The sequence below is a fragment of the Ambystoma mexicanum genome, chromosome 10 (genome assembly GCF_040938575.1).
Source record: "Ambystoma mexicanum isolate Mex_15411 chromosome 10, UKY_AmexF1_1, whole genome shotgun sequence".
Lineage (NCBI taxonomy): Eukaryota > Metazoa > Chordata > Amphibia > Caudata > Ambystomatidae > Ambystoma > Ambystoma mexicanum.
Genome location: NC_090932.1, coordinates 1,405,092,222 through 1,405,119,556, shown reverse-complemented (window position 1 = coordinate 1,405,119,556; position 27,335 = coordinate 1,405,092,222). Strand labels below are relative to the sequence as shown.

The following is a 27,335-nucleotide window of genomic DNA, read 5'->3' as shown; positions in this document are numbered from 1 at the left end:
AGGTGCAGTGCAAGCTCAGCTGCATATTCCCTGTAGAACTTCAGCGGGAATCCATGTGCTCCGGGCATCTTGCCAATGGGAAATGCACGTATAGTCTCCCGTATCTCTTCTTACATGAGCGGCGCATCTAGCATTCCTGCCTTTTCCCTTTCCATTTGGGGAAACTCTATCTCACCCCATGCTTCCTCAATGAAAAATCCATAATGATTTCAATGACTGAAGGCCTCACCTTAATCATAGGACTGCCACTGGGACAGCTTTTGGGAGGCCCATAGTGAGTGCAATATTTTTCCCTCAATAGCATCCAGCCAAGAAAAATGGGCAATCAACATAGCCTCCAGGCCAGACAATACAGCCAGGATTATACTTTTAGAATAGATGGTCCCTCAATGTTGAATCCCCCTTTGCTGGAGATGAACTTCTTGATGATATTCCACTTCCTCATGACGCAAAAGTAATTTACCAGAGGGACGTGACTTGATTAGACGACCAAGATAGATATAACTCTCCACAACTTCCAAAACTTCATTTGCCAACCTCCATGAGAAAGTGGATTTGCTCCTTGACCTCCGCCCATTATCAAAATCTTATACTTTGCCACACTGAGTTTCATGTTAATTACAAGGGCGAAGTCATGTAATGCACTCAACGAGTGCTGAAGCTCAATGGGGGTGAGGTCAAGGAGCACTATATCATCAGCATAAGCAAGCCAACTACAAAGATCACTACCTAGTTTAGGAGGGTTAACAAGTACTGAGAACATCACCCAAATCTGAGACATAGATATTAAACAGCAGGGGTGCCAAGACACACCCCTGCTTCAGGCCCTAATTAGTCTGGCTAAGGTCAGATAGACCATCTAGCCTGGTTGATCCTGACAGTTACTATCATATCTGAATAAAGCAGTTGTAATAGGTATATTAGTCGTGGATCTAACCCCCATCCTTCAAGCTTTTTCCACAATATGGGCCTGGGTACACAATCAAAAGCCTTAGGGTAATCGATAAAGCATAAATATAGTTTACGGTCGGTTTAATGGTAAATTTGTATTCGTATTTGTATTTCATTGAATTTATATATCCCTTTAATCCAAAGTGCTTTACATGAGAACAAGAAAAAATACAACAAGCATAAAATGGCAATTGAATCACAACTCGAAAACAGTACAAGGAACAATTTACATTATTGCTGAGGTGTGGAGGGAGTGGAGAGGGACAGAGGTGTAAGAGGGAATGGCAGGTATGAATGGAGGTAGAAGCAGAAGTAAGAGGGGAAGCGAGAAGGTGTGAGGAAGAAGAGAGGAAAGAATTAGACTCAATAAGAGCCGGAGGTAGGGTATAAGGGAGTAGAGAGGATGGAGAGGGTAAAGAAGTACAGGAGTAAGAGGTGAGGCATGAGGCGGTGGGAGAAGTAGGAGAGGAAGCAAAAGGTGTTAGGGAGGGGAATGGAAAAGATAGGATTTTAGAGAAGAGCGAAAGGAAGGGTAGGTGGGAGAAGAGCGGATGTGGAGGGGGAGGCGGTTCCAGTGGAAGGGAGCGAGGAGTTGGAAAGAGCAGAAGCGGGAGGGGGCGCAGGGTGGTGGTGGAGGAGGAGAGAGTAGGAAAATATTAGCAGAGCGGAGAGAATGAGAAGGGGTATAGAAAGTAAGAAGGTTGGAAAGGTATGGGGGGACAAGACCATAGAGGAATTTGAAGACAAGACAGAGGAACTTGAATTTTTAGCTGGGAGTGAAAAGAAAGCCAGCCTAGAGAGGTGAGGGAAGAGGAGATGGAGTCAAGAGGTGAGAGAAGGCAGAGGGAGCGGATGGCAGAGTGGTAGACAGATTTGAGTGGGGAGAGGTGAGAGGAGGGGAGTCCAAAGAAAGAAAAGGGAGGAACAGTAGGAAAGTCTGGAGAAGATGAGGGAGGTAATTAAGAGTTTAGTAGCGTGAAAGATTAGGAGGGGTCGAATTTTACGAATGTTGTAAAGGTGAAAGCGACAAGACTTGGCAGTAAGAGAAATGTGGTGAGATAGAGAGAGGTGAGGGTCAATATGAAGACTAAGGTTACGGCATGGGGAGAGAAGGAGAGTTGGGAGGGGGGAAAGAGAATGAAAACGGGAGGGGAGGGAGGAGGAAGAGTGTTGGCAGGGAAGAAAAGGAGTTCCTTTTTTTCAGCATTAAGAGTAAGGAAGTGAGAGGACATCCAAGATTTAATAGCAGAAAGGCAAGAAGAGAGTTTATCGTGAATGTCGGGAGAGAAGGAGGAGAAGGATAGGAAAAGCTGGGTATCATCAGCGTAGAAATGATGCGAGAAATGGTATAGAATAGAAATGGTAAATTTCCTCTGCAATACACTGAAGTGCACATAAATGATGGGACATGCTACAACCACCTCTAAAGGCCAGTTTGGTATTTCTTCAATAGCTGTTTCTCACCCACCCATATTTTCAATTTCCATAAAAGGAGAAAAAAAAAGATCTTATCACTTATGTCAATCACTGGCGATAACCGATAATTGGAATGATCCATCTTGTGTCCTTTCTTAAATATAGGGACCAGAATGGATTCCCTCCAGCTAGATGGTATTTCCCCAGAGGATAGAATCCGATCGAACAAGGCCTTCAGCAAAATTGCCTAATAATCAGGTTTGGCTTTAATCACTACATTTGAGATCATATTAGGGCCAGAGGCACAAGAACATTTCAATTTAGCAATCCCCTCCAGTATGTCTTCAATCTCAAAACCCTCCATTATTGGCCCCCTTGCCTGGAGGTTAGGACTTAGGGGTCTATTAACTACTTGATCAAAGTATAGCTCCTGAATGTATGCATACCAGACTGATTCGGGCAAAGGGTTGCATTCCTGCACAGAGGAGGCTGCCAAGTACCGCCTATAACCAGCCCAGAATCTTTCATTATCGTTCCCCAGGAGAAGAGATAATGTATCTTCTAATTTGCATTTTTCAGTGAACTCTTATGTTGCCTAATCCAATGTTGTAGCTAGTTGAAAGACTAGTCAATTCTACCTTTGTTAACTCAATGGTTAAAAGGGGACAAACTTTAATTTGGCTAACGGCCTTGCAGTGCTTCATCTTTCTTAATTGGATGGCTGTATCGAAAGCGCCCATGTTGGATTTAGAATGGCAGATATGGGAGGGAAACAAATTTAAATTGCTTGCAAACTCGATCATTATAGAGCATATGTCCCACTGGTGGGCAGCCAGAAATGCAACCGGAACAATAGGCCATTTCACAAATGTGCAAAGTAATCTTTTTAAGATTTCCAGCAGACCAAATGATCCGGTTTCCTTGGACGTTCACTTCCAACCATATCTGCAGACTAATATGTTCATGAAGTCCCAGCCAAGTCTGCGACCACCTGAGTGGAGCAGGGTCACTAAGTGAGGTAAAGGCAACATGTATAGGAGTATACCATTCCCACAGAGTAGCCTCGACAAAAACATCTATACATGTGGCAACCTTACCATTAGTCAAGTCTTGGTCAGGTCAGTGAAAGCCTACCCCTTAGTATTAAGGCATTTAAGGTCATATTCCTCCATAAGCGAGATCCAACCACGATCTCCCTTGCGGTTCCCAGATTCTACATTAGAAGGATAAGAAGAAGAGAGCCAGAAGTAATATCAGTAGAGGCCAATTGACAATTAGCATTAAAATCTCCTGCAAGATTGAGACCAGTGCTGCAATAACTTTTGTCTTATATGTTGGATTTTGCCAGTTACTTGTCCTTCCGGGGGAATCATACAAATTGATGATAACAAATGTATTTCCCAGGGATACAGGATTGTCCAGGACTGCAGACAAAACGTGTGGCAAAGATGAACCTACGTCAAATTCCTCTAATGTAAATTGCGAGCCAGCCCCAATGGGCAGGCCAATGACAGGACGGCCCCTTTCCTGAGAGGAGGGAGAACAACAAAGTACACTGACTCAATCAATTGTTAAGCTTCCTGTTACCAAAGTCTTTTGGAGCCAAAATGTCACAGGACAATAAATAAGAACACCCCAAGGGGTTTGATAAGGAGTTATAACCATGGGTATTCCAAGAAATCCAGCAAATTTGATTCTGAATCACTGAATTTAAAGGATACAGGGTCTGGAATTCAATAGTCAAGTATGGTTTGTTGGGGACTGTTGTTTTTAGGAGCGGTATGGGTTGTCCTTAATGCTCTCTCCTCCTTATCCACGTCAATAGACTGCCTAGCTGGTACAGACACATTTTCTGCCAGTTGTTTACAGCATATGGTTAATGTAAAGCCTAACGAGGACAAGGCAGCATGGCTGTTTCGCAAAAAGGTCCACCACTATGGAAGAAACAAATTCACTTACCACCCAATTTGTCTGGCTGTCCGCCTCGGGGAGTTCGATGTGCAAAATATCATCTGAGGTAATTACTCTAAGTCCAGGAATTTTCTGAAAGAGACCCAAGAGGTAACTTCCGTTTATAAATGGACTAGTAGATAAAGGGTGAATTTCCTTGATCTTTGCCCATTTACCTACCAGCACTGGTTGTAAATTTTGCTCTGGGCCCATCTGTACTTTTTTTTATGGTTGGCGTAGTACAGTTAAAATCGGGTGAGGCCAATACTGCTGACTGATGCAAGAACCTTGCGGCCCACAGATTAATAGGAAAAAGTCATTCACTGGCCCAATGGTGGGTTGATGGGCCAAATCACAAAAATGAGTAGTATTGGTAACAGCACAGGACCCGGCTGCGAAAGCACTGGAAGGAACAGAGGTTGAAGATGATTTTGGTTGATTAGTTTGTAAATCCACTTCCATTGCTAATCATGCTGATCCAGTGGTAGCTTATGAATTTGTAGCCCTCTTATCCTTCACTAATGATCCTCTTCTGGGATCGTATTCAGATGGTTTAGTATGATCCCAAGTCTTTTCCAAAATAATACCAGATATCATTGTTGGCGTAGAGGGTTTCACCAATTGAGAATCCCACCCAGTGTCCCATTATCCATCGGGCCCCTTAATGTCACTTGCCTGGTTGTGCCATCCAAAAGTGACTGAGATATAGTAGTTTTTCCTGATTGCAAGGATCTGTTACTTCTCAAACACTTGGTTTTTCCTGGTGAATGGGTACCATTTGCAAAAGGTACAACTTTACGAGATGTTAGAAGGAACCCAGAGGGCAACAACAATCTATTCCTGTGCTGCTGTTTCCACTGCAGTGGTTGAGTCTGCTGCAATTTCAATCATTTCATCTAGTCCATACTAGTCACCCCCTCTTGTGGATCAACCACCTCAGTAACATGTCTTGTAACCCCTGCCGCATTGTCATTAGCTCTCATGGTGGATAAATCCAAATGCACCAGTGAACAGAGTAAATCAAGCTCATCATGAGAAGGAAACGGATCCAGTGGCTGCACAAAATGGATTTAAGGGGGATAATTCTATCCCCCCCAATACCATTGGCTAGTATAGCATCCACAACTGTGGCCAAGATATATTTTTTTAAAGTTCAGTTTTTATCAAATTTTCAGTAAGAACAACAAAGAAAGATTACAACATTAATATCATCACAACCTATTTCACTCCCCCCCATCCCCACCCCAACCTGAGCCCACCCCCCCCTCCCTAACCTGCTCAACTGTGTAATGGCTCTACCCAGTTCACTTAAACCTCAAAAACCTCCCGAGGTGGTCACAGTCTCTCTGATTATTGTGGCGTTCAGTTCATGCGCGGTGACCCATTCTTCAACATGGTGTACTGATGTGGCTCCATCCCCCTCAGTGGGCCGGGCAATACCCAGGTTCCTCCATTGCAAGTACTTTTCACAAAGGTCCGCCGATTCGGTTCGCACAGACCCCAGATCCCCATGTATTGTAGCCATTAGGCTCTCCATCAAATATATGTTCTTGGCCGTGTTGACCCATTCCTTTTTGGATTGAGGTAGCTCCCTCTTCCAGTGAGTGGCCAGGCATGCCCTCCCCACCAGAAGCAGACCATGCACCATTTTCATCAATCATATATACTCCCCCTCCTGCCCCTCCAACCCAAACAATATCTACATCAGAGTTTTACAACTCGTGATCCCGTCCAAATCCTTGATCCAGCTTAGGACTTCATCCCGGTATGACTGGACCACTTCACAACCCCACCACATATGCCAATCATCGGCTCTTTTGCCACATCCATGCCAGCACATAGGGCTTGCACTTTTGAACATTTTAGCCAGCCTGACCGAGTCATACTGCCACCTGTGTAACAATTTAATGGCATGGAGTTTGTATTGGCAGGAGATTGACGCCTGAACAGCTCCCCGGCACATTCTTTGCCATGTCTGGGGGGTGTGGGGGAAAGAACTACCTCTAGGTCTCCCCATTTATGTTTCAGCCGGCTGGATGAACCCACTCTCGTGTCCACCAGGGCCCTATATAAAGAACAAATTAATCCCCTCGAGTCCATGGCCGTATCAAGAACCTTTTCGATAGGTGTGAGGTACCTCTGGATCTTCTCTCTCCAGACCTCCCTTCTGAAGACACCCTTCAATTTTTTGGCTGAACAGTGACACGTGCGCATCGAGGCGCTGACTAGCAGCTGCCATTAACAATGATTGCAGGCACTGGCTTTTTCTCCATTTTGGAATGTGCGCCGCTGAGCGTTGTCCTTAGTTTCAACTATAAAAGGGATTTGAACGGTTTCCCGTTACATTATCACACATGCCTAATGCAACAGCAGTGAATTGCGAGTATTTCACCTGGACACAAAGTAATATCTGGAGCACGCTTTGGCGTGGGATTGATATTAAGACCTTGTTGTAACATACCGTATCTTGATCAGTCCGTTTGTTACATCTGGTCTTCGCACTCTATATTTCTCTAGCTCGCCACTGTGTAAGAACAGTATGAATACTTGGCATTTGCTTTATTTCAAGAAAGACCCTGTTGTATGAGCACTTGGCATTCGCTTTATTTCATGGAATTTCAGATGCAGCAATATTAATGATGCAGCTGAGTGATATGCAAATAGTGTTTGTGGGTTGAATCACGTATAGCATCCAGAGAATTAATAACTAGTGCATGCCCTGAGGAGGGCCCAATAGCAGGTCGAAACATGTGTTGGCATTACTTATGATTGTCTTTGGTATGAGACACTCATATGATAATTGGGTATCTTCCATGATTGCTTTGGTATAATCCATCAGATAATTTTGCATCTTTGTTTTTGCCAACAAGGTACTTGTAGGAAAATTGGGCCTTTTCTAGGATCGCTTTGGTATTGTACATCAATATCAGAATTTGAGGAAGCTACTGTCTAGTATGTGAAAAATCAATTGAATAGGAACATTGTGGTGTTCTTGGTATATTGTGCCAATACAAGAGCAGGGTAGTATCACTTTTGAGTCAGTGTGGAACAAAGTACCTAATGGCGACTATCGTATTATATGTTTAAAATCTCCGCTCAGTACAATAAATGTTGACACTGTTCTCCACCAAATCTTTTTCGTTTCCACAAATCTGTTCACAAATTTATGTGAGTGGTTTTTCAGCGCGGGTTGGGGAATTCTTTTATCAGGTACTCTCCAGCAAGTGGATAGTAGGACCCACTTTTCCCTATCAACCGCTGCTAAAATCCTCATCCAATAGAGGTACAATCTTTTGGGCCCTAGCGCATAACCAAATAGGTACCCCACTTCGCCTTTCTCACCCTTCAGTTGCAGGTACATGAAGACAGAGAGCCTACCCAACCCCAGAGCCTCCTCCAACTCCTCTAGTGTAATAAACCTGCCATCCCTCCACAGCTGTCCAACCCTTTTCAGTCCAGCCTCATACCACAGTTGAAACCTCTCCTGGTTCAGAATGGCGTCCCTGATCCCTGGGACCCAGAGGTGTCCAAGGGGTGAGGGCCACGTCGTGACACCACACACTCCCACTCCTTGGCGCCAGAGCCCCCGTATAGTGCCCAAAATGGGATGCTCCCTAATCCTCTTCAATAATTTACCCCTGGGGACCCACAGCCATTATCCCACCGTTGCCAGTCTTAAGTAATAATTATCCAGGCCCACCCTGCATGACTGACTGATCCAAGGCAAATCGGTGGAGCAGGTTTTGTCCCATCTCAAGGTCACCTGCTCACTACTCCACAAGCTGCTCTTCTCCCTGAACTTACAGAAGTCCCAGATTACACCAGCACAGAGGCTCCAATTCATCAGAGCAGTTTTAGACACTCCCTCCACCTCTTAGGTCTCATGGCCTCCTGCATTTTTCTCGTGCCAGAGGCCAGGCTGCGGATATGATCTTTGCAATGGCTCCTGCGGAGTCAGTGTCCCAGTACTTTGGCACTTTGAGGGATGTTCTCAGAGTGTCCAGGTCTGTGGTCAACTACCTCTCCTGGCGGGATGACAGCAGCAACATGTTGGCGGGGAAACCCTTCTGCCCGCCGTAGGGTGGTCACGGATGCATCCTTGAAAGGTTGGGGCGCTCACTCTGAGAACTTGCAGGTGAGCAGCCTTTGATCAGCGTTGGAGGCTGGAGTTGCGAGCCATCAGGTTAGCCATGAAGGAATTTGAACCTTCTCTGAAAGGGTAGCTTGTCCTGATCTGGACAGACAAGGCAGTGGCCATGCACTATCTGAACAAGCAGTGTGGCGTGCACACCCTCCCCCCTTTGCAGACAAGCGATGCAGCTGTGGTTCTGGCTATTGGCGAACCAGATATCGGTCTCAGCAGTCCATCTGGTGGGGACAGAGAATGGTTTGGCAGATGCTCTGAGCCGGCAGAGCACGGTCACACACGAGTGGGAAGTGCACCAGGAAGTCCTGGAGGAGGAGGTCCCTCTCTGGGGTACCCCAGTAGTGGATCCGTTTGCCACAGAGTTCAACAGGAAATGCAGACAGTTTTCTTTGATGGAATTCCCAGCGAACAGCACTCTAGGGGATGCATTTTTAGTTAACTGGACCTTCCCTCTCCACTTTGCCTTCTCTCCAATTGCTGTCATCCCGTGGGTTCTCAGGAGGTTGCAGAGGTTTTGAGCAACCCTGATCTTGATCGCCCCTGATTGGGCGAGGAGGACTTGGAAATGGAGCCTTCTGGACTTGACCATCTGCCCACTTCTCCGGTTGCTTTGTCGTCCGGATCACCTTTACCAGTCTGAAGGTGGGATACTCCACCCAGTATCCATCAACCTACATATGTGGCTCTTAAGAGGTTGGGATATGATGACTGGGACCTCTCTGAGGAGGTATTCGAGGTGATGCTGACTGCACACAGACTGTCAACAAGATCGCTGTATGCATGGAGGTGGAGAAGATTTGAGCCGTGTTACAGGTAACGCAAGATTGATCCTCTCTCTTGCCCTAACTCTACAGTGTTGGAGTTCCTTCTGTCTCTGGCCTCTTCAGGCCTTCAGGTCACCACAGTCAAAGGATACTTGGTGGATTTGTCTGTGTTCAAAAGGTCTCCAGATCAAGGGTCCTTCTTCACAATTTCAGTTATTGTCCAATTCTTGAAGGGCCTGATGAATAGGTTTGCGCCTACTCCTTTTGTGGTTTCTGACTGGGACCTTAATTTGGTCCTCACATTTCTTATGGTGGCTCCGATTGAGCCTTTACATTCTTGTTCTTCGCAGTTACTTACTTTGAAAACTGCTTTCCTGGTGGCTATCACTTCCACCAGGTGGGTCACTGAGCTGCAGGCCCTATCTTGTAAGACACCTTTCCTTCGCTTCTTCCGAGTGGAGATTTCTCTGTAGCTAAGGCTAGGGTCTTCTGTCCCTTTCTTGGTTCAGTGCCTCATGCTTCTGCGGTTTCTATTTTCCAAAAATTAAAGTCAGAGTTAAGATTGCATTTTCTATTCTCATTCTGCTGTTTGGCATGTGGTTCTTGCTAGGTCTTTGCAGTGGTTGAGCTCGGGGGGGAGGAGGGGAGGTGGGAACTGAGGTTCGGGGGTGTAATGACGCATTATATGTACGACGACAGACGTCCAGTCCGGATTGACGACCGAGCATCGAGTCAAGGCGGATCGACTGCCGAGTCAAGGTGCACTACACCCTCTGTCGAAAAGTTGTCCAAGCAGCTGAAGCTGGAATGTATATCTATCTGATGAGGAATCTGCGGCAGAAGAATCCACAAAAAGAACATTACGGTAAGTTATTTTTCCTTTCCAGACAGGGAGTTAAGTAAGAGCCACAGAAAGTGCTCTCATTTGAAAAGGGAGTCACACCATTCCTCTTTATGCTGATCCGAGAAAAAGAACTCATCACGCAAAGGGTACTCTGAGGAGTCTTCTCTTGAAAGGGGCTAGGCATTTTCACCAAAGCAGGAGCACTGACCGCTTCAGCACGGATGTCGAAGATGCAAACACGTCCCACTGCACCTTTCAAGGAAGGCAGGGTTAGCCTAAAACCTGTGGCCCAAAAGCTTGGGACCGGTGCAAAATGCATAATTTGCTCTGGTCATATCAAGACCACTTGTCAAGGCCAACCTCTCGACTTCTACACTGACAGACCTGCCTCTCGCAGTCAGGGCCAAGGTGTTAGGCAGAATTATATGCAGTACCCTTTGGGAACACTACACACAATTAAGACTACAAGTGACAGTACAATTTCACCTTTGGTACAAGCCTGTACTACACAGTTATAGTGGTAGCAGTAGCGGAGCAGCCAGACCTATCTCAAGAGTAAGTGAGCAGTACAAATAGTTACACAAAGGACAGCAATTACTATGATTCAGGCAAACACTAACTCAGGGTTTCTAAGTAAAATAATATATATTTATTTACTCAACAGTTGTATAACATTTCACTATTGTAAGCAAGTTCAAAATCACAATCATAAATACACCACACCACTTCCCTTAAATTCCAGACAAGTTAAGCTCACAAAATGAAGTGGGAGCAAAATGGCACTCCAGCAATTTAAAAGGGAGGGAAAGACAAAGTTATTACAAATTAGGGAAAACCAACTGGTAAGTACTCGGGGCAATTGAACAAGAGGGACTACAGTGAGGAGATCAGCTTGAAAAGGCTTGGGGCCAAAGTCAATGGGTCAAAAGTCTTTCGCTCAAGATCACACAGTCCAGGGTAGTTCACGGTAAAGTTTGTGGCACAGATTCCGGACGAGATTGGTTGGTAGAAAAGTTAGTTCAAAGAGAAGAGAAGGACAAACCCTCAGATTGGAGAAAGATTTCAAACACTTTCACCGCGGCTGGGCGAAACGCACAACCGGATTTGCACAGTACCTTAAAACGGAGAAGGAGCTGTAGCTGAGGCAGACGTTCCTTGTAGTTCCTGCAGGCTCACAGTTCCTGAAGTGACTGTCGGACTGATCAGAAGTAGGAAGACTGGAGGGTCCTGCACTACCCAGGGAAGAAACCAGCAGCAGCGCCAAACAACGAATAAAAGGTGCCCTCTTTAAAACCCAAGCATGGTCCGACCTTCCTGGCTATCCGGCTCACTGTAGCTCTGTACAGCGAATTCGACCAGAGAAGGGGCCCTGGCTTGTAGTTTGGGCGAACTAGTTGGTCCCACCAGCTCAAGGGAAGAAGTTTCCTGGAGGATCTTCTCTGTCGTTGGATTTGGAGATTCGGACCTGCAGCAGGGCTTCACTGGGCGGTTTAGTCGTTGTAGGGGTCCTCTTCTTCCAGCTCATCATTGGTTCTTAAGTTCCAATGGCGACTCTGCCTTTCCAGTCCCAGAGACCTGCTTTTTATGCAGTTTTCCCCCATTCATACAGCCTGGCTGTCAATCACACAGCACAGTGGCTGGCCTGGCAAGGCCAGTCCCCTTAGCCAATCAGACAAGAGTGTGACTTGGGTTACCAAGGGAACACATGGCAGGGGTCCGAAGATCCCTCCCTCCCATCCTGCCTACCTAGACTATTAGGCGCCTTAAGGAGGGCTTCTGTGCAGAAGCCTGCGAAAAGACAGCGAACAAAGGAATCATCCCCGGTTTGGCGTGCTGAGTAAAACACGAGAAAGACTTTAACAAAAATAAATGTTGAATAAACCCAGCTGGAACCAAAATAAAATGTATTTGGTCAAGCGGATGTTCGAAGCTACTATAATAGCCTAAAACATTACCACGTTTATATAAGATAATCACGGTAGAAAAGTTAGGGTAGATACCACTGCCACCAGCCAAGTCTTAATGTTAAGGGAGAGAAACAAGGCTCCAAGAGGCACAGACAAAAAGGGATAAGAGTTAACCCTTTCCAGTACTCCATGTAAGATGGGGTGCACTGGGTCTGTGGTTTAAAGTGACTACATAAAGTTAATGGCAACTTTACATGTTTCTGGGTGATAGTAGTCAGCCCCAGAAAAATGGAGTCAGTGGGAAGTTTGAAAGACAACCCTGTGTCACTGCACTGAAGGTGCTGTGTAACACACAAAAAGTGGTGCTCATGACGTAGGCGAGGCTCCAGAACCCAAGAACACACAAAATGGTAAAAACACACATGGCAAAACATATGCAAGAGTGGGAAAAAGGCTCACACTCTTACCAGGTGAAAAAAGTAAATCCAGAAATCCAGCAAAGCTGCTGAGGGACTCAGTAGGTAAGGGAAATTACCCATTTATGAGAATTCTCCCTAACACAAGGTACACTCTGGTGCCAAAGTAACTTCTTTAGGTTGATGCAGCCTATCTTTGATGGGGGTGGAATCCTATCCTATTTGGTTGGACTGCCACGAACAACTCATTTTGGAGGAGGCCGTCATTTCAGATTTGGACTCCGAATTTAAAGGATGAGAGCAGGCTCAGCACCTTGCCTGACCTTGACATTATACATTGGTGCGACTATAGCCATCCAAACACCACCTATCAGCCCACCATGGCAAAGGTGGTAGTGTCTCTCTTGTGAAGTGCACTGGCCAGGATGATTGCACAGTATGATCTTGCTTATCTTTTATCCTGGAACTTTGGCAGAGGTCATGCTCGTTAACGACCGTTGACAAGGGGCTGGTTACAAATTACAGGCCAGTACTATCTGACCCAGATTTCATATCAAACCATTCCACTCCCGAAAGCTTACAGGTGCAAACAGCCACAGCTGGAACGAAGTCTGCAACTGCCCTACACTTTTCCTCCCAATAGATATGGTAACACGTTGGCTGCCATTCTTCAGGGAGTGTGGCTATAAAAGCCATTAATGCCTCATACTCCCTTCCCACATCCCATGTTTCATGATTTACAACAATATACTCCATGTCAGAGCCTAACCTCCACCCAAAAGATGGTCTAAAGGCCCACATGGATCTGTGACAAGTTTTGCAGCAAAGAATAATGCTGTACCCGAAGCAAGGCTATAAAGAAAGTTGGTTCTCTATGCTTTAGTGCAACAGATACTACTACCCCTGAGCACCTTGGCAGGCTTATTATTGGATAGCAATATTGTCGTTGGTTCAACATCTGGGTGAATCAATGCTTATTGCCCTTGTGTGTATAATAAATAGATGCAGGAACATCATTTCACCAAAATGCCAGGAGTAGTGGAAGTGACATCATATACTAAGACAAATATGGTTACAGTATCACTGTAATATGATAACATTTCATACAAGAATGGATCACCATATGTAGTGTTAATATCAGTGTGTATGGTCCCATATTAACAAATTACTATGAATGTAAGCAGACATCCAAGACCAAATGATGCCATGCAATGGAAAGAAAATACATGTGGCTGTTGCATGAAATAAAAGGGTGCCGGACACAGGTTCTGCCTCCTATGCCCAAATAGGGGTATCTATCAAAGTGCAAATGTCAATGATGTGTGTGTGCGCTTATGAGAGAGGAAGACTGTGTGTGTGTTTTGTATAACTGTATTGACATAACAATCACCCTAATACATTATGTTAAGGAGACAAACCTATTCTAATCCACATAATCATTTGAATTTTCCCCTAAACCTTTACGTACAAACTGGTAGCAGTAAAGCCTATACAGTGACCTCTTGGCAATCGATCCAATCCTTATCCGGGTTAAACTCGCCATGCCCAAGATATTTACCTGTGGAAGAAAATAAAACCTGTACATTTCTTTGGGGGTCTGGTGGTGAGCCTTGCTTTTGCGTGAGATTAGATTTTGCTAAGAAACATGAAATGCGTCAGAGCCGCCTCTCATCACAATCTGACTAATAGGCTGAAAATGACAGGCTGTGGGAGTGAGAGCCCCTCCTCCAAAAAATAACTGTTTTACATGGCACACAGTACTGAGTGCTCTCAACATAAGCTATCATGCACCCACACATTTACACAAAGTAATGCACAAGCAGGGATTTGTCCTGGATCACAAGATGGCAAAAAGGCAGCTGAGAATTTAAGTTGGGACCACACACCACAGAAATACTAAGAAAGAACTCAAAGCAGTAAGCCACCGCTGTGTGACCCCCTACATCAACAACCAACTTCAATCTCGCAGTTTTATTTTAAAACAATACGAGTAAGGCTTCAGAGATTCTTGAAATGCGTCATCAGCACCACAAATCATGCCCACAGTAAGAAGAAAGCATCCCTGGGACTCTTTTGTGTGAGGTGCACAACGTTGTGAAATAGAAGCTATGTAGGGATAAACACTAGCTGGAAGTGCTTTGTTTATTATGGCAACTTACAAAAAACACAACCTCAGAGCTCCGATTATCACCATTACTGAACGTGTTGAATTTTAAGAGCAGACACTGCTCAAATGTGTTCTTTATCATACTATCAGGTATAACTTGTTCAGTCACACAGCGCTTTTGATGGGGGCTGGGACCTACGATCATTAGAATCCAAATGTATAACCAAAGCTGCACATGCAGAAACTCCACAAAAGGGTGCTGTGACCCGAGAGTAGGGTTTTCACGCTCTGCTAAATCACGCCATTCCTAATATGTTCTGTTGCGTGCTTTTGCATGCCACATTACCCACACACGCCTCATTCCTACAAAACTATAATCTTTGCAGGCCAGTCTGTGCCCGCAATACAGTCTGCATCGTCCCCTTCTTCACTCTGCTTTTTCCATTGAAAGATCCTTTTAATACTACCACCATGCCTTGCCCCTTCCTCGGACTCGAGTCAAAACTCTTCTGCAATGGGGGATTCCAAACGTGACAAGCCCCCTCTACCCTGCCAAGCACTGCAGCTCATTGCAACCATTCACAGCTATAACCAGGCAGTGGCAGAACCTCTCGTAAGGTATTTCATTTTTGAAAGTTATTACTTAAATCATAGTAATACCTTTTTCTATGTTACTGTGAAAGTGTCAAAGTAACAAACCTCACTTCGATGGAAGCGTCGGCACCTGTGGGAGTCAAATGGCTAATTGCTTAATGCACACGTTTTGGCAACAGGAGAATTAACTCACTAAGCTCCCGCACCTGACGCTTTTCCCTGAAACTGTATTCAAATTGATACAAAAATGTCCCCCCAACTAGTAAGTGGAATTACAGAACAAAGACAATTATAGGTTACAGGTTGTGGGGCTGGGGTCTGGAATAGACATACACTCGTTCAATTAGACACGTATCTCATGATAATTTATGTATGGCCTTAGATATGTCTTCCCACCAGTAATCTTAGAGAAAAATCATATGGCGTGCATAGGGCGATTACATCTTGAGCTAATTAGGTAACTTCTGAAACTTTTCCTCCCTCCCTGCACCTTATTAGTTTCAGATCAAAGTAGTTTATCATCCGGGCACTTGTAATCAAATTGACTCCTGTCACTGCCCACCATTTCCCCAGCTCTGAGCAGCAGGATGTGCAGCCGAAAGCTGGACCTTAATATACCAGACAATGGACAGTCTGCCAGACTGTGGTACGAGAGGGAGTGGGCAGCACACTGCTGGGCAGAGGGAGAAACCCAGCCAGGGTGCCTCTGCTGCACAGGCGGGGCTCGGTGCCCAGGGTTCCCCCTATAAAAGTAAAATGTTTGCATTTACCACAAAGGTACATTTTTAGCCACTGGACTAAAGACAACAAATACAATCCCAAATGGGGATTCTGGTTGGCTGGGGCAGGCGGAGGGGGGACAGGTGGGCTTGCAAGCGCTGGCAGGGTGCCAGAGCTGTCTGACTTGCACAGCCTCCACTTCTGCCATATCCCTTACCTCCCTCTTTCTCCTGCTCTTAATCATCTGGTGGCAAATCCTCCTGCCGGCTGTGCCCAAAGTCCAGTGCTTCTGAGCATCTCCCTCTCTCCAGTCTCCACCCGGCTTCCTGCTAACGGAACCACTTTTTTCCAAACCACACCCAGGGTAGATATTATCAACTTCTAGCGAGGGGTGTAGTCTTTGAACAGGAGGCCACACTGAAGGACCCCGAAGGCCGCTACCTACTGGTAATGGGTTCTCTACAGGGCACCCCCCTAACTCTCGTGGTCGTGTATGGCCCGAATGAGGGTCAAGCTCAGTTCTGGGAGGAAGTAAGGGACAGACTAAAACTTTTTGTGCACAGCACGGTGATAGTGGGGGGAGACTTTAATATGGTTCTGGACCCGTCCTCAGATAGAAAACGAGTGGGTCCCCCAATCATCAGGCCCGCGGAGGAGGCCATGGCGCGTAATTTCCAGAAGGTTAATTTGGAGCTGGGCCTGGTAGACACAATCCCGACCCCTAGGACAGACGTCCCCTCATTTACATACTACTCGGCCATACATACCTCGTACTCTAGAATTGATTATATCCTGGTGGACGAGACCCTCCGCCCCTATATCTCGGGCCACAGGGTTGACCATGACATGGTTCGTGTCACTATTGCTGAGGGCTGGCGCAAGGAAAGCAGAGGACGTTGGAAATGCAACAACGCCCTACTGAAAGACGAGGTCCTCGCCCAGGAAGTGCTAGAGGCCATAACAAAGTTCTTCGAGCTAAATGATAATGGGGAGGTTGGCATACACACATTGTGGGACGCTTTCAAGGCAACCCTACAAGGTGTTCTCATCAAAATAGGAGCCCAGAAAAAAAGGGAACGGCACGCCCGGGAAAAGACCCTGAGGGAAAAGATAGCCCAACTCCAACCATGTGGCTCCCCGGAGCGGCCTATCGAGCATGGCCGGGTTGCCGCCCTGGTGAACTACAGGCTCCAATTGAAGGACCTCCTCCTGCACAAAACAGAGAGAAGTCTCCAGATGGTTGAACAAAAATATTACGAGAAGGGGGACAAGGCGAACAGGATCCTAGCCTGGAAGTTAAGGGATGTCCAGCAGAGTAGAATGGTGAAGGCGATGAGGAACGCTCAGGGGACAATGGGCTACGACGCTCCCCACATAGGGGAGGCCTTCCGCCAATACTATGAAAAATTGTACACGTCAGAATATGACGAGGGCGATTCTCAAATAGAGGACTTCCTGGGGTCCATTCAAGTCCCGGCCTTAACGAGAGAGATGTCTGAGGGGTTGGAGGGCCCGGTCACCGAGGAGGAGATAGACAAGGTAATTAGCGGGATGAAGGTGGGAACCTCCCCGGGGGAGGACGGTTTCACAGTGTACTTTTACAAAAGGTTCCGCTCCACCCTAGCCCCACGCCTGGCGAAGTTTTTCAACTCAATACTGGAGGGGGGCATTCTACCCGAGCCCATGATGGGAGCCATTATAGCAGTGTTGCCCAAGGAGGGTAAGGACCCCGCAGAGTGCTCCTCTTACCGCCCAATATCATTGCTAAACACGGACGTGAAGATCCTGGCCAAGGTGGTGGGGAAGCGGATGGAAGGGATAATGCCGAAGCTGGTCCATGGTGATCAAGTGGGTCTCATTAGAGGGCGACAGGGGGCAGACAACATCCGCAAAACAATAGACCTGTTTCATTATGCACAAGAATCCGACCTGGACGCATGTGTCCTTTCCCTTGACTCGGAAAAAGCCTTCGATAGGGTGGAATGGAGGTATATGGAACTCCTCCTCCAGAAAATGGGCTTCGGGGCACATATTAGGAATGGAATGGGCGGGGCAGATGTTTAGGGAGGGAGAATTCCTGCCTTACGAGGAACTGAGGGATGCACTGGGTCAAGGGTCCCTTACCATTTTTGAATACCTCCGCCTCAAGGGCGTATTGTGTGACCAATCTTGGGGGCAAAATCTGAGGAGGCAGCTGACCCCCTTTGAAAAGTTCCTGGACACGGCGTCCTCGAGGAATAGCGCGGTATCGAATATGTATAACATGTTGAATACCATTAACCTCCCCGAGAGGCGGAGCTTCCATTCATTCTGGAATGATCTGGCTGGGGAGGTTATCTCAGAGGATGCGTGGTCCAGGGTTTTTGAGATTGCCTTCCACAGGAACCTATTCACCTCGGACATGTTACATAATTTTAAGATTTTGCACGGATGGCACAGGGACTCAGTGAAACTATCAAAAATGTTCTCAGGCGTATCACCGAGATGCCCGAGGGGATGTGGCCAGGTGGGGTCAAGGAAACACATGTGGTGGCTTTGCCCTAAGGTCCAGGACTTCTGGGGGAGGGTTCGGACCTGGATTGCGGAGGTGTCGGATGAGCATCTCCCTATGAACCCTCTGTCGATGCTGCTTGGCCTCCCCACAGAAGATATGGAAATATATAGATACCCAAGGATGACAGAAACAATGTTGCGGGTGGGAAGGGTGGCCCTAGCACAGAAGTGGAAAAGCCCGGAAACCCCCTCCAAGGAGGAATGGTTGAAAAAGGTAAAGAACATGTTCTTGATGGACAAACTTACTGCAATGGTGAACAATGACTCTGGTACTTTCCTGGCAAACTGGTATGGAGTGCAGCAGTCCTGGGGATGGGACGTCCACTGATACCAAGCATGCGACCATATCCGGGGGGAGAGGAGGTGGGGATCAGGGAGAGGCTGTAAACAGACTGAGTGCTCACGCCCCGGGGAACGGCAACAGTAATTCAGCCGGTAAAAATGGCCACCAACCACATCATCTCCAAAGTATAGGAATCGAAGAGAACATTTAGCGTCTCCCGAGTTTGAAGTTTTAGTATGATTAAGGGGGAGGGAGGGAGGGCCAGAGTTGGGGAGGGGGGGGAGAGGGACAAGGGTATGGAATGGGTCAATTGATTGTATCTTATGTATCTCAGCTCTGCCCAGTTTGTAACAATAAGAAAATGCTAATAAAACCAACGTTTAAAAAAAAAAAAGAATTTATAAAAATAGGCAAAGTGTCAATTTCTAGGTACAAAGACTAGAATTACAGTGTTGGTTGAGAGCTTAAAGTTTCTGCTAGCTTCCTTACCCAGGCAGGTACATTTCTTGTGCGTCAGCAGTGTCCTTCACGTTCTTATATCTTCATGATTCAGACAGCCTCATTGCGATTTTGGTGGTATCTCGTCAGTAATACCAGTGATCTACCACCAAACGGTATTACTGTTACCACCACTAGGTTTAGTGGTATTACCACTAGCGTTATTACCACCAGCAGTATTTACACCAGATTACAAGTGGTGGTAGGTGGTGTTAGTACCCATTATTTGGAGTCCATAGGACTCCATGGGAATTTTGGCGTTCTTACAACTGGCTGTAATACCACTGATTGGGCCTTAAGACAGAGGAATTCTGCTGGAGGTGTTTCCTCTGCCTTACCTCCAAACCTGTAGTTTGGCAGTGTGTTACCACTGCATTACCACTGTTTTTACCACACCTCAGAATTCGTAATGAGCCCAGAGTGTCGTAGCCTCTAGTGATATTTCTGGAAGTCCCTACTGTCTGAAACAGATAGATTGTAAAGGCCAAGTCCCAACCCAGATTCACTGTTATCCAATCAAATTCCAACAGATAATGATGTTATTCATGTAATCAGTAGGAACAGTTGAACAGAACATCATCTTTATTCATGTTTGAACCAACGCCAATTTTGTTATCTGTCACTTACATATCAACAGACATTTTTAACAAGATGGGCTTGGGCCTTATTATAAGGCATCAGTGCTAATTATTTATGCTCTCTGCTGCTATGTTTTCATAATAATGCAAGCACATTATTTGCTAATTATGAAATCGATCATTTGTTTGGAAAACAATTTGCAAATGAGACAAGGTTAGATGATTCGCAGCAACATCTCTTATGTTGTGCTTTCCGCATAGAAATAAATGCATTTTTGAAATGCATCATGTTTTTTGTCCCAGTGAACACGTTAACCACATAATGAATTCCGAAAGCTTTCAGTAATATTCTTTATATTTCCAATTGTGTTTGGAAGGAGAAGTCTCTCAAAGATAATAGTTGGAATGCACATTGGTAAAATAAATCTCTGTCAGAGTTAACAGGAATGTTTCCTTTGTGGCTACAGGTATTATGGCCTGGCTGGGGGTTTGCAGCTGTTCATGCAATAGGCATGTAATGCAATTTGTGACATGTGAGCAGCCAGGAATGAGACGCGGACAAAGAGGACTCATGGTGTTTGCCATAAACCTTTATTGAATGAAAAAGGGGTTGGAAAATGCCTCGCTGTCCCTAAACTAGGAGGTATTGCCCTACCTCAACCAAAACTAAAGCCTGTCATGTTTCAAGATGTCCAAAGCAAAAACGTCCTGTGTCCGAAATCCTATCCTAGCCCTCACACAAGTAACTCTAATGTGCTAAGGATAATGTCTCCATCTTGCAAAGTGCACAAATGTTCAAGTTCAACATAAAGGAGTAAATCCAACTAAAATTTCCAAATGAATAATGTTCTCAGTTCTGGGGAATCACTCCCTTCCCCAGATTTCTTTCCACCAAAATAAAAGTTCAAAAGAATAACCAAGTTATTTGTAGCTCAAGAGGTTAACTCCCCTCCTCTTAAGTTGCAACTTATTCCAGGGGAAATGTCTCCTTTGGAGTTTAACTATGCCCCAGTGGGGAAAGAAACCATTGAGAAACTTTTTTGCTCTAAAACCTACTATGTATGACCCCATTCTGGCTTACCTAGCTAAACAACATGCAGTGGCATCGAGCGAACCTATTCAGTGGTTTGTAAATGCATCAATTGCTCATGGCTATGTGCCAGAGGAATTTAAAAAAGCTTATCTTGCGCCCGTGCTGAAAAAACCTACTCTCAATCACAAGGTTTTGGCAAACTATCGCCCGGTTGCCAGCCTATTGTGGCCTGCTAAAATACTAAAAAAGTTGTAACTATGCAACTGCAGGACCATTTAGAAAGTGATAGGATCTTAGTTGTACATCACACCGGGTTTAGGCCGGGCCATGGGATGGAGACTGCACTGCTTTGTGTTTGGGATGATATACTTGAAAATGCTGACAATGGTGACATTAGCATGCTGGTCATGCTTGATTTGTCGGCAGCGTTCAACACAGTGGATTTTAAGATTCTTAGTGCTAGACTAATCACCCTGGCACAGATCTCTGATGAAGCCTTCAGATGGTTTGACTCTTTTTTGACCAATCGAAAACACAACAGGTGAAATTAGGACATTTTCTTTCTGAAATGTTGACAATTTCCTGTGCAGTACCACAGGGCTCATCCCTGTCACCCGTGCTGTTTAACCCTTCTATCTGTCCTCTGCTAAAAATCTTTGCGGAGTTTAGTGGATGATACACAGATTTGTTAGATTAAGGCAAACGATGGAGGCAGTTGAGCGTATTTTGAAATGTGCAGAAAAAGTTTGAATGTGGATGCTTGATAACAGGCTCCAGTTGAAGCCCACTAAGATGGAAATTATTGTTTTCGGTTCAAAAATTAAACTGGAAACTTTTTTCCACAATAATGCCATGCCCGTCTCTGTTTGGAACTGTTTCCACATATACGGACTCCGTAAAAAACCTAGGCTGTATTTGGCAATCAAATTTGGGGTATAATCTGCACATTAACCAGATGATTAAATCAGTGTATTTTCAGTTGAAATTGTTGAAACCCCTTCTCCCTCTTATTCCGGAAGTGGATCGACCAACAGTGGTAGGTACCCTTGTTAATTCCAGGTTGGATTACTGCAATGGATTCCTGGTAGACTGCCCCAATTACCAACTGCAGCGCCTTGCTGTAGCCCAAAACTCAGCAGTTTGTACGATCTTCTCACTACCATGTAAAAGATCCGTTTCATAGGAAGCTTCTCTGGCTACCAGTCCACCAGCGGATTAGATTTAAGTTGTGTCTTGTTTTCAGATGTATTCATGGCCTAGCACCACCAGATTTAATTTAAAAGATTAACACATATAACCCCACAAGATCACTGCGATCTGTGAATCAAGTCCTCTTGGTAGTTCCTCCCTCTAAGTGTGTTCGTTGGGTGGATCGATGGTTCTCCGTAGCTGGCCCACGGGCCTGGAACAGTCTCTCGACCCACTTAAGGAAAAGAGAGTCTCTGATGATGTTTAGGAAACAACTAAAAACATATCTTTTTGAGTAAACTGCAATTGAGTAGCTGTAACTGTGTTTTGATACTTCTGATAATATCTGCGCCTAGATGTGGTTCGCCGCTTGGTTCCCTTAGTATGTGCACATTATAAATCAAATCTCCTGTCCCCAGCCACATGAGGAGAGGCTACCTCTGAGAAAGGAGTGATGACACCATCCGATGCATCAACAAACAGGAGTGACAGGGGATACCAGGTCTATCTCTGTGCTATGATCTAACCTGGAGAGAACCAATATATTTACTTAAACACAAAAGATCATAGCACAAATGTTTCTGTCAGTGAGTTCTGAACAAGTGCACACGTCTATACAGACATTATCTCACCAATACAAGACATGGAGTTTCTTTCAATACAAATGCAAAAACTTGTGATGTGAAACAATTCAATTCACATCACTGCACATGAAGAAATGTGTAAAAAAAAAAATTAATAAATTGTAGAAAAACACATCAGAATTTTTTTTAACATACTTGTACAAATCATCAATAGTGCCAACATAAATGCACTTCTAAAAAAGTTGAAAAAGACAGTTAACCTATCGAATCAAACATCACACTCTCATACTCTCCTAGAAAACTCTCCAGACATACTTCATTCACACTCAGTCAATCAAACATAATATCACACTAGTCTCACCCATTAATTACATCAAAATCTAGAACATGAGACAACACTTTAAAATACAATCAATTGTCCTAATTAATGAGGAACAGTAGATCTTCACAGGAAAGCAATAAAAAAGTTATTAAATACAATCAAATCAACGCAATTCACTGTGATGTATAATACAACCTACAACAACATCAAATTCCCAAACCCAACATGTTTCTTTCTGTACTTTCAGCACAAATTCTTCAGGGATAGGTAGGTCCGGTGCATCACAGACTGTAATTTCAGCGGAAGACCCACAGGAAGACCCACATTTTCCCAAGGGGAAAGTGTGTAATGGCTTTAATGAAATGGTCTTGGATAGTAAGGAGGCAGCCTCTGCCAGACCTTGCAGATGGGACTGGATGCTGTATATTTCATGGTATGTTCAATGGGGACTAGCTCGGTCTCCAGGAAGATTTCCTGGTTGAGGACATATTGTTTGCCCACAAGATCCAAACTAAACTGATGGACACGCCCTTTGGTGATGTCCACCTATTTGGTTCCAAGGCTGACTACTGTCTGGAAAAAAAATCCAGGCTTACAAAGATAGAGTAAAATCACTTGGGACTGCGACAAGGCAGCCATCTGGACAGGCCTCCTCCGGTCCTACGTCAAGAGGTTGGCCTTTTTGTTATTCCTCATCCTTTGCCTGGAGGAGTAGGCGCCACAAAGGAGCAGCCACACTGGAGCAATGTTCCAGAGAATTTTTTGCCATTACTTCGGATGCACAGGTCAACCCAGTGGTGACATAAGGCTACTGCCTTTCTTTCACACGACTCCTACCAAATTGTTCCTCTATCCCCATGAGGTCCTTCTTGGTTGCCAGCTCACTTCCTCCTTCAGGAGATAGGCTCTGTGCAGGGGAAAGCTGCATTAGATCTGGTACCCATGGCAGAGAAAGGCCAAGGGTAGTATTCACGTTACTTTATGGTACTGAAGAAGGATGGAGGCCTGCGTCCCATCTTCAACCTGAGGCGCTTAAACAAGTTACTTGTGATAGACAAATCCAAGATGGGGACCTTGGAACAGATCCTCCAGGCCCTGGAGTCACAAGATTGATTGGCGTCACTTGACCTTCACTGCGCTTATTTGCATGTGCCGTTATGTCCAAAGCACAGGAAGTACCAGAGGTTTGCGATTGGCAGCAACCATTGCCAGTTTCGGATCCTGCCTTTCGACCTGGCCTCACCAAAGGTCTTCACCAAAATGGTGGCTATGGTGATGGCGTCTCCCAGGAGAAGGCAAGTACATGTATTACCCTACCTGGACAATTGGCTCATCAGGGCTTGCTTTTTTTGATGATGTGAAGGGTGGGTGGAAGGGGCTGAAGCACTGTTCCTGATATCATGGATACAAAGGAATTTCTGGGAGTGAGCGCTAAAACCGCAGCAGCAACAAAGAGGACAGCGTCTCTAAAAGGAGATGGTAAGGGCTTTCTGAAAGTAGTGCTGGTGACTCGCATGAATGATGTAGTGGGCAGGTGGGAGGAGCTACAGCCTCATCCAGAATCCCCAAAAATTGAAATTCTGTCTTAACAATGATCATAAAGGAGTTGCAGTCGTCTCTCCATGGGAGAGGTAATGGCACAGAGACCTTCAGACGACAAAGCTTGAACTCATTCAAGTCTGTGTTCATTAGAACGAATGGGGGACCCATACCAATTGATGCAATAATGTGCATGGTGTTATGGTACAATGATGAACAGACTATTATTGGATGTTTGCTTTATTTCTTGAATTGTGTTTCTCAAGTAAATGTGTCCACAGAGTTTCCTCTCGGGCTAGATCACATCTTCATTCTTATGCTCTTTGTTTCTACGCCATGCTAAGGATTTCACGTGTTGATTATTTGAATTTCTATCACATTCCAGATTACTTTTTCATGAAATGCTTCTGTAGTCTCTTCCCTCTACCCAATTGTTACTCATGTTTTATAAACTCCTTGTTTGTCTCAAAAAGGCACAATTGGAAGATATGCCTCTGTAACTCAGTTTCTGCTTTAGAGGCTGGTGGGGGTGTCTCTGATTTAAAATGTGTAAGCTAAAAAAAAAACACTACAGAAGGAAATTGCACACACTTCTATATTTAAGGTGGTTTTATTTGTTACAAATGGATGTGTTCCAGGCAATTAATGGCTTGCTTTACAGAATGAGTAAATAATGAGGCACCATGCCCAGTTTAGCTGAAAGATGTGTGTTTATCTATCTCTCACTCCCAGGTATCGTAGTGGGATTCGAGGCTACATGAAATCAGTTGTGCTTGATTTGCTGAGGAGATACTTGCAAGTGGAAAACCAGTTTCAGCAAGGTAATACTGCAATAAGAGACTATGCTTTGTCATTGATAGACATGTCTGATCATCAAAGTAAAAAATTATTCAAATATTTTTCTTGGTTGCCTCCTAGCTCACTATGACAAATGTGTGATAAACCTGAGAGAGCAGTACAAGCCAGACATGACACCAGTACTTGAGTGCATATTCTCACATGCTCAAGTGGCAAAGAAAAATCTGCTGGTGACAATGTTAATCGTAAGTAAATTGTACTGTATATTGATAGTTGGTGTTTGCTCCAAATGGCATTTATTGGAAGCTTAGATGGGAGAGAAAAAAGGCTTCATTGGATTGCTTTTCTCCCGCAGATTCCTCATCTGATAGCTATTCCCTCCAGCTACGCTGCTTCGGAAATTTTTAGACAGGGGGTGTAGTGGACCTCAACCTGGCCGTCGACCATCTTGCTCGACGTCTGGTCTTCGACTCTGGACAATCTGGTCGTATAAGTAGCGCATCACTACGCCCCGATCTCAGTTCCTTTTTTGCGCACACTAACACGCTTCTTTGGGAACACGGAGCTATTCTCTTCAACATTTTTGTCAGAAAACTTCAACTTTTTTAAAATTCCTCGACCTGAGTTGTCTGTCGCACATGTGTCTGGTTTCAAGAGGTGTACTGATTGTGGCACCAAGATGTCCCTAACCGACCAACATGGTTGGTCGGTTAGGTTGTGTCTCTGGTGTCTCGGCACGGGTCACAGGACTGACGGGTGCCCGTCGTGCACCAAGATGCAGCCGAAATCACTTCGCGACTGAGCTGCCAAACTCGCTTTGGGTCGACTGCCCTCAAATTCTCTGGCCTGGTCGACGGTTCGGTGCTTGGAGGCCGAAACCGAGGGTCATACACCGAAAAACACTGGCGGAAGAAGAAAAAGTCTCACTCGAGGAGCCACTGTTCTCCGTCTTCGTCCCGAAAAAAGAAAAGGCGCCACCGCCATACTTGGGACTGCGAGTCGTCGACAGAAAGAGGTAAGCCATTGCTGGGGCCTGCCACCCGCCAGGAGTGGGAGGAATTTAAGTCCTCCATGCTTGAAATGTTCAAGCAGCATGCTGCAGTCAGCGCGACTCCCACCTACACGCAGCATGCTTTAGAGCCAAAAGCGGTGCTCGATGTTTCTTCAAATGCCCCGGTACTGACTATGTCAGTGCCGATTAACATTTTGAAATCGAAAGATGTTGTGTGGAAGCAGGATTATCCTTGTGCGTCCATGTATGTCGACGCTACAGTGTTTCGACCTCGTTCGACACAGACATCCACTTTTACAGCGCCGAAGGACAAGCCCTCGGCGTTGACGGCTGTCGACAAAGTCTTTACACTACAGCCCTGATCCGAATTCTTAGAGACCATGATGGGAATATTCAGCAATCTCGACGCCGACGACCAAGATGTTGACCCAATGTTCTTTAGGTCGACTATTTGGAAGACCAGAGTAGACTGCAGCAACTGGCTCAAGGTCTCCATGACGCCAGTGGTCTGGACACGTCACCAGACTTTAGAGTTTCAACAATCTTAGCCTTATCTCCACAATGCGTCCACATTTTAGCTCTCTGGTGGAAATGGTCATTGACACCCTGGTTTTATACTCAACAGTGGTACCCCCTCAAGGTTACGACCTCACTGACATCCTAGAAGAAGGCATGTCCTCTGACCGATATATATATGCCCTTGAACCCGGCCATTGCGGATCCGCGAACTACTCTATGGCAAACACCATGTTCCATTCCTCCCGTCAGTCCCATAATTTCCGGGAAGTGCAGGCTGGCTAGGGGAGACCCCTTATACCTTTCCTCTCACCCTTCGCAAGAAGGGCTTGTTATGCAAGCTGCTACAGTCTCTTCTAGACCAGCAACATCCACATCCACTCTGCCCCCAGACAGAGTGGCAAAGAAGTACATTCCTTGGCAAAGAAGGCGTTCACGTCAGGGAGCATGGCCCTCCAGGCGACCAATGTGGCAAGCAGTTTTGCCAAATACTCCTTCGGCCGGCAGTGGAAAATGCCACCCAGTATGTCCCAGAAGGAGAGATGCGCAAGGACTTCCTACAGCTGGTGGAGGATGGGAAGGATGTGGCCAAGCAGTCGCTGCGACCGGGCCTGG

The 27,335-nt window shown here is 45.5% G+C and overlaps 1 protein-coding gene across 1 annotated transcript in view; it reads left to right on the top strand.

The window, feature by feature from the left end:
* The window catches only part of ACACB (acetyl-CoA carboxylase beta), a 3,851,763-nt gene that overhangs the window by 1,494,632 nt on the left and 2,329,796 nt on the right, over positions 1-27,335 (top strand). The window contains exons 23-24 of the mRNA XM_069619430.1: positions 25,127-25,215; positions 25,313-25,437. Of these exons, the coding sequence (XP_069475531.1) occupies positions 25,127-25,215; positions 25,313-25,437 (214 nt within the window). The remainder of the gene's footprint in view (positions 1-25,126; positions 25,216-25,312; positions 25,438-27,335) is intronic.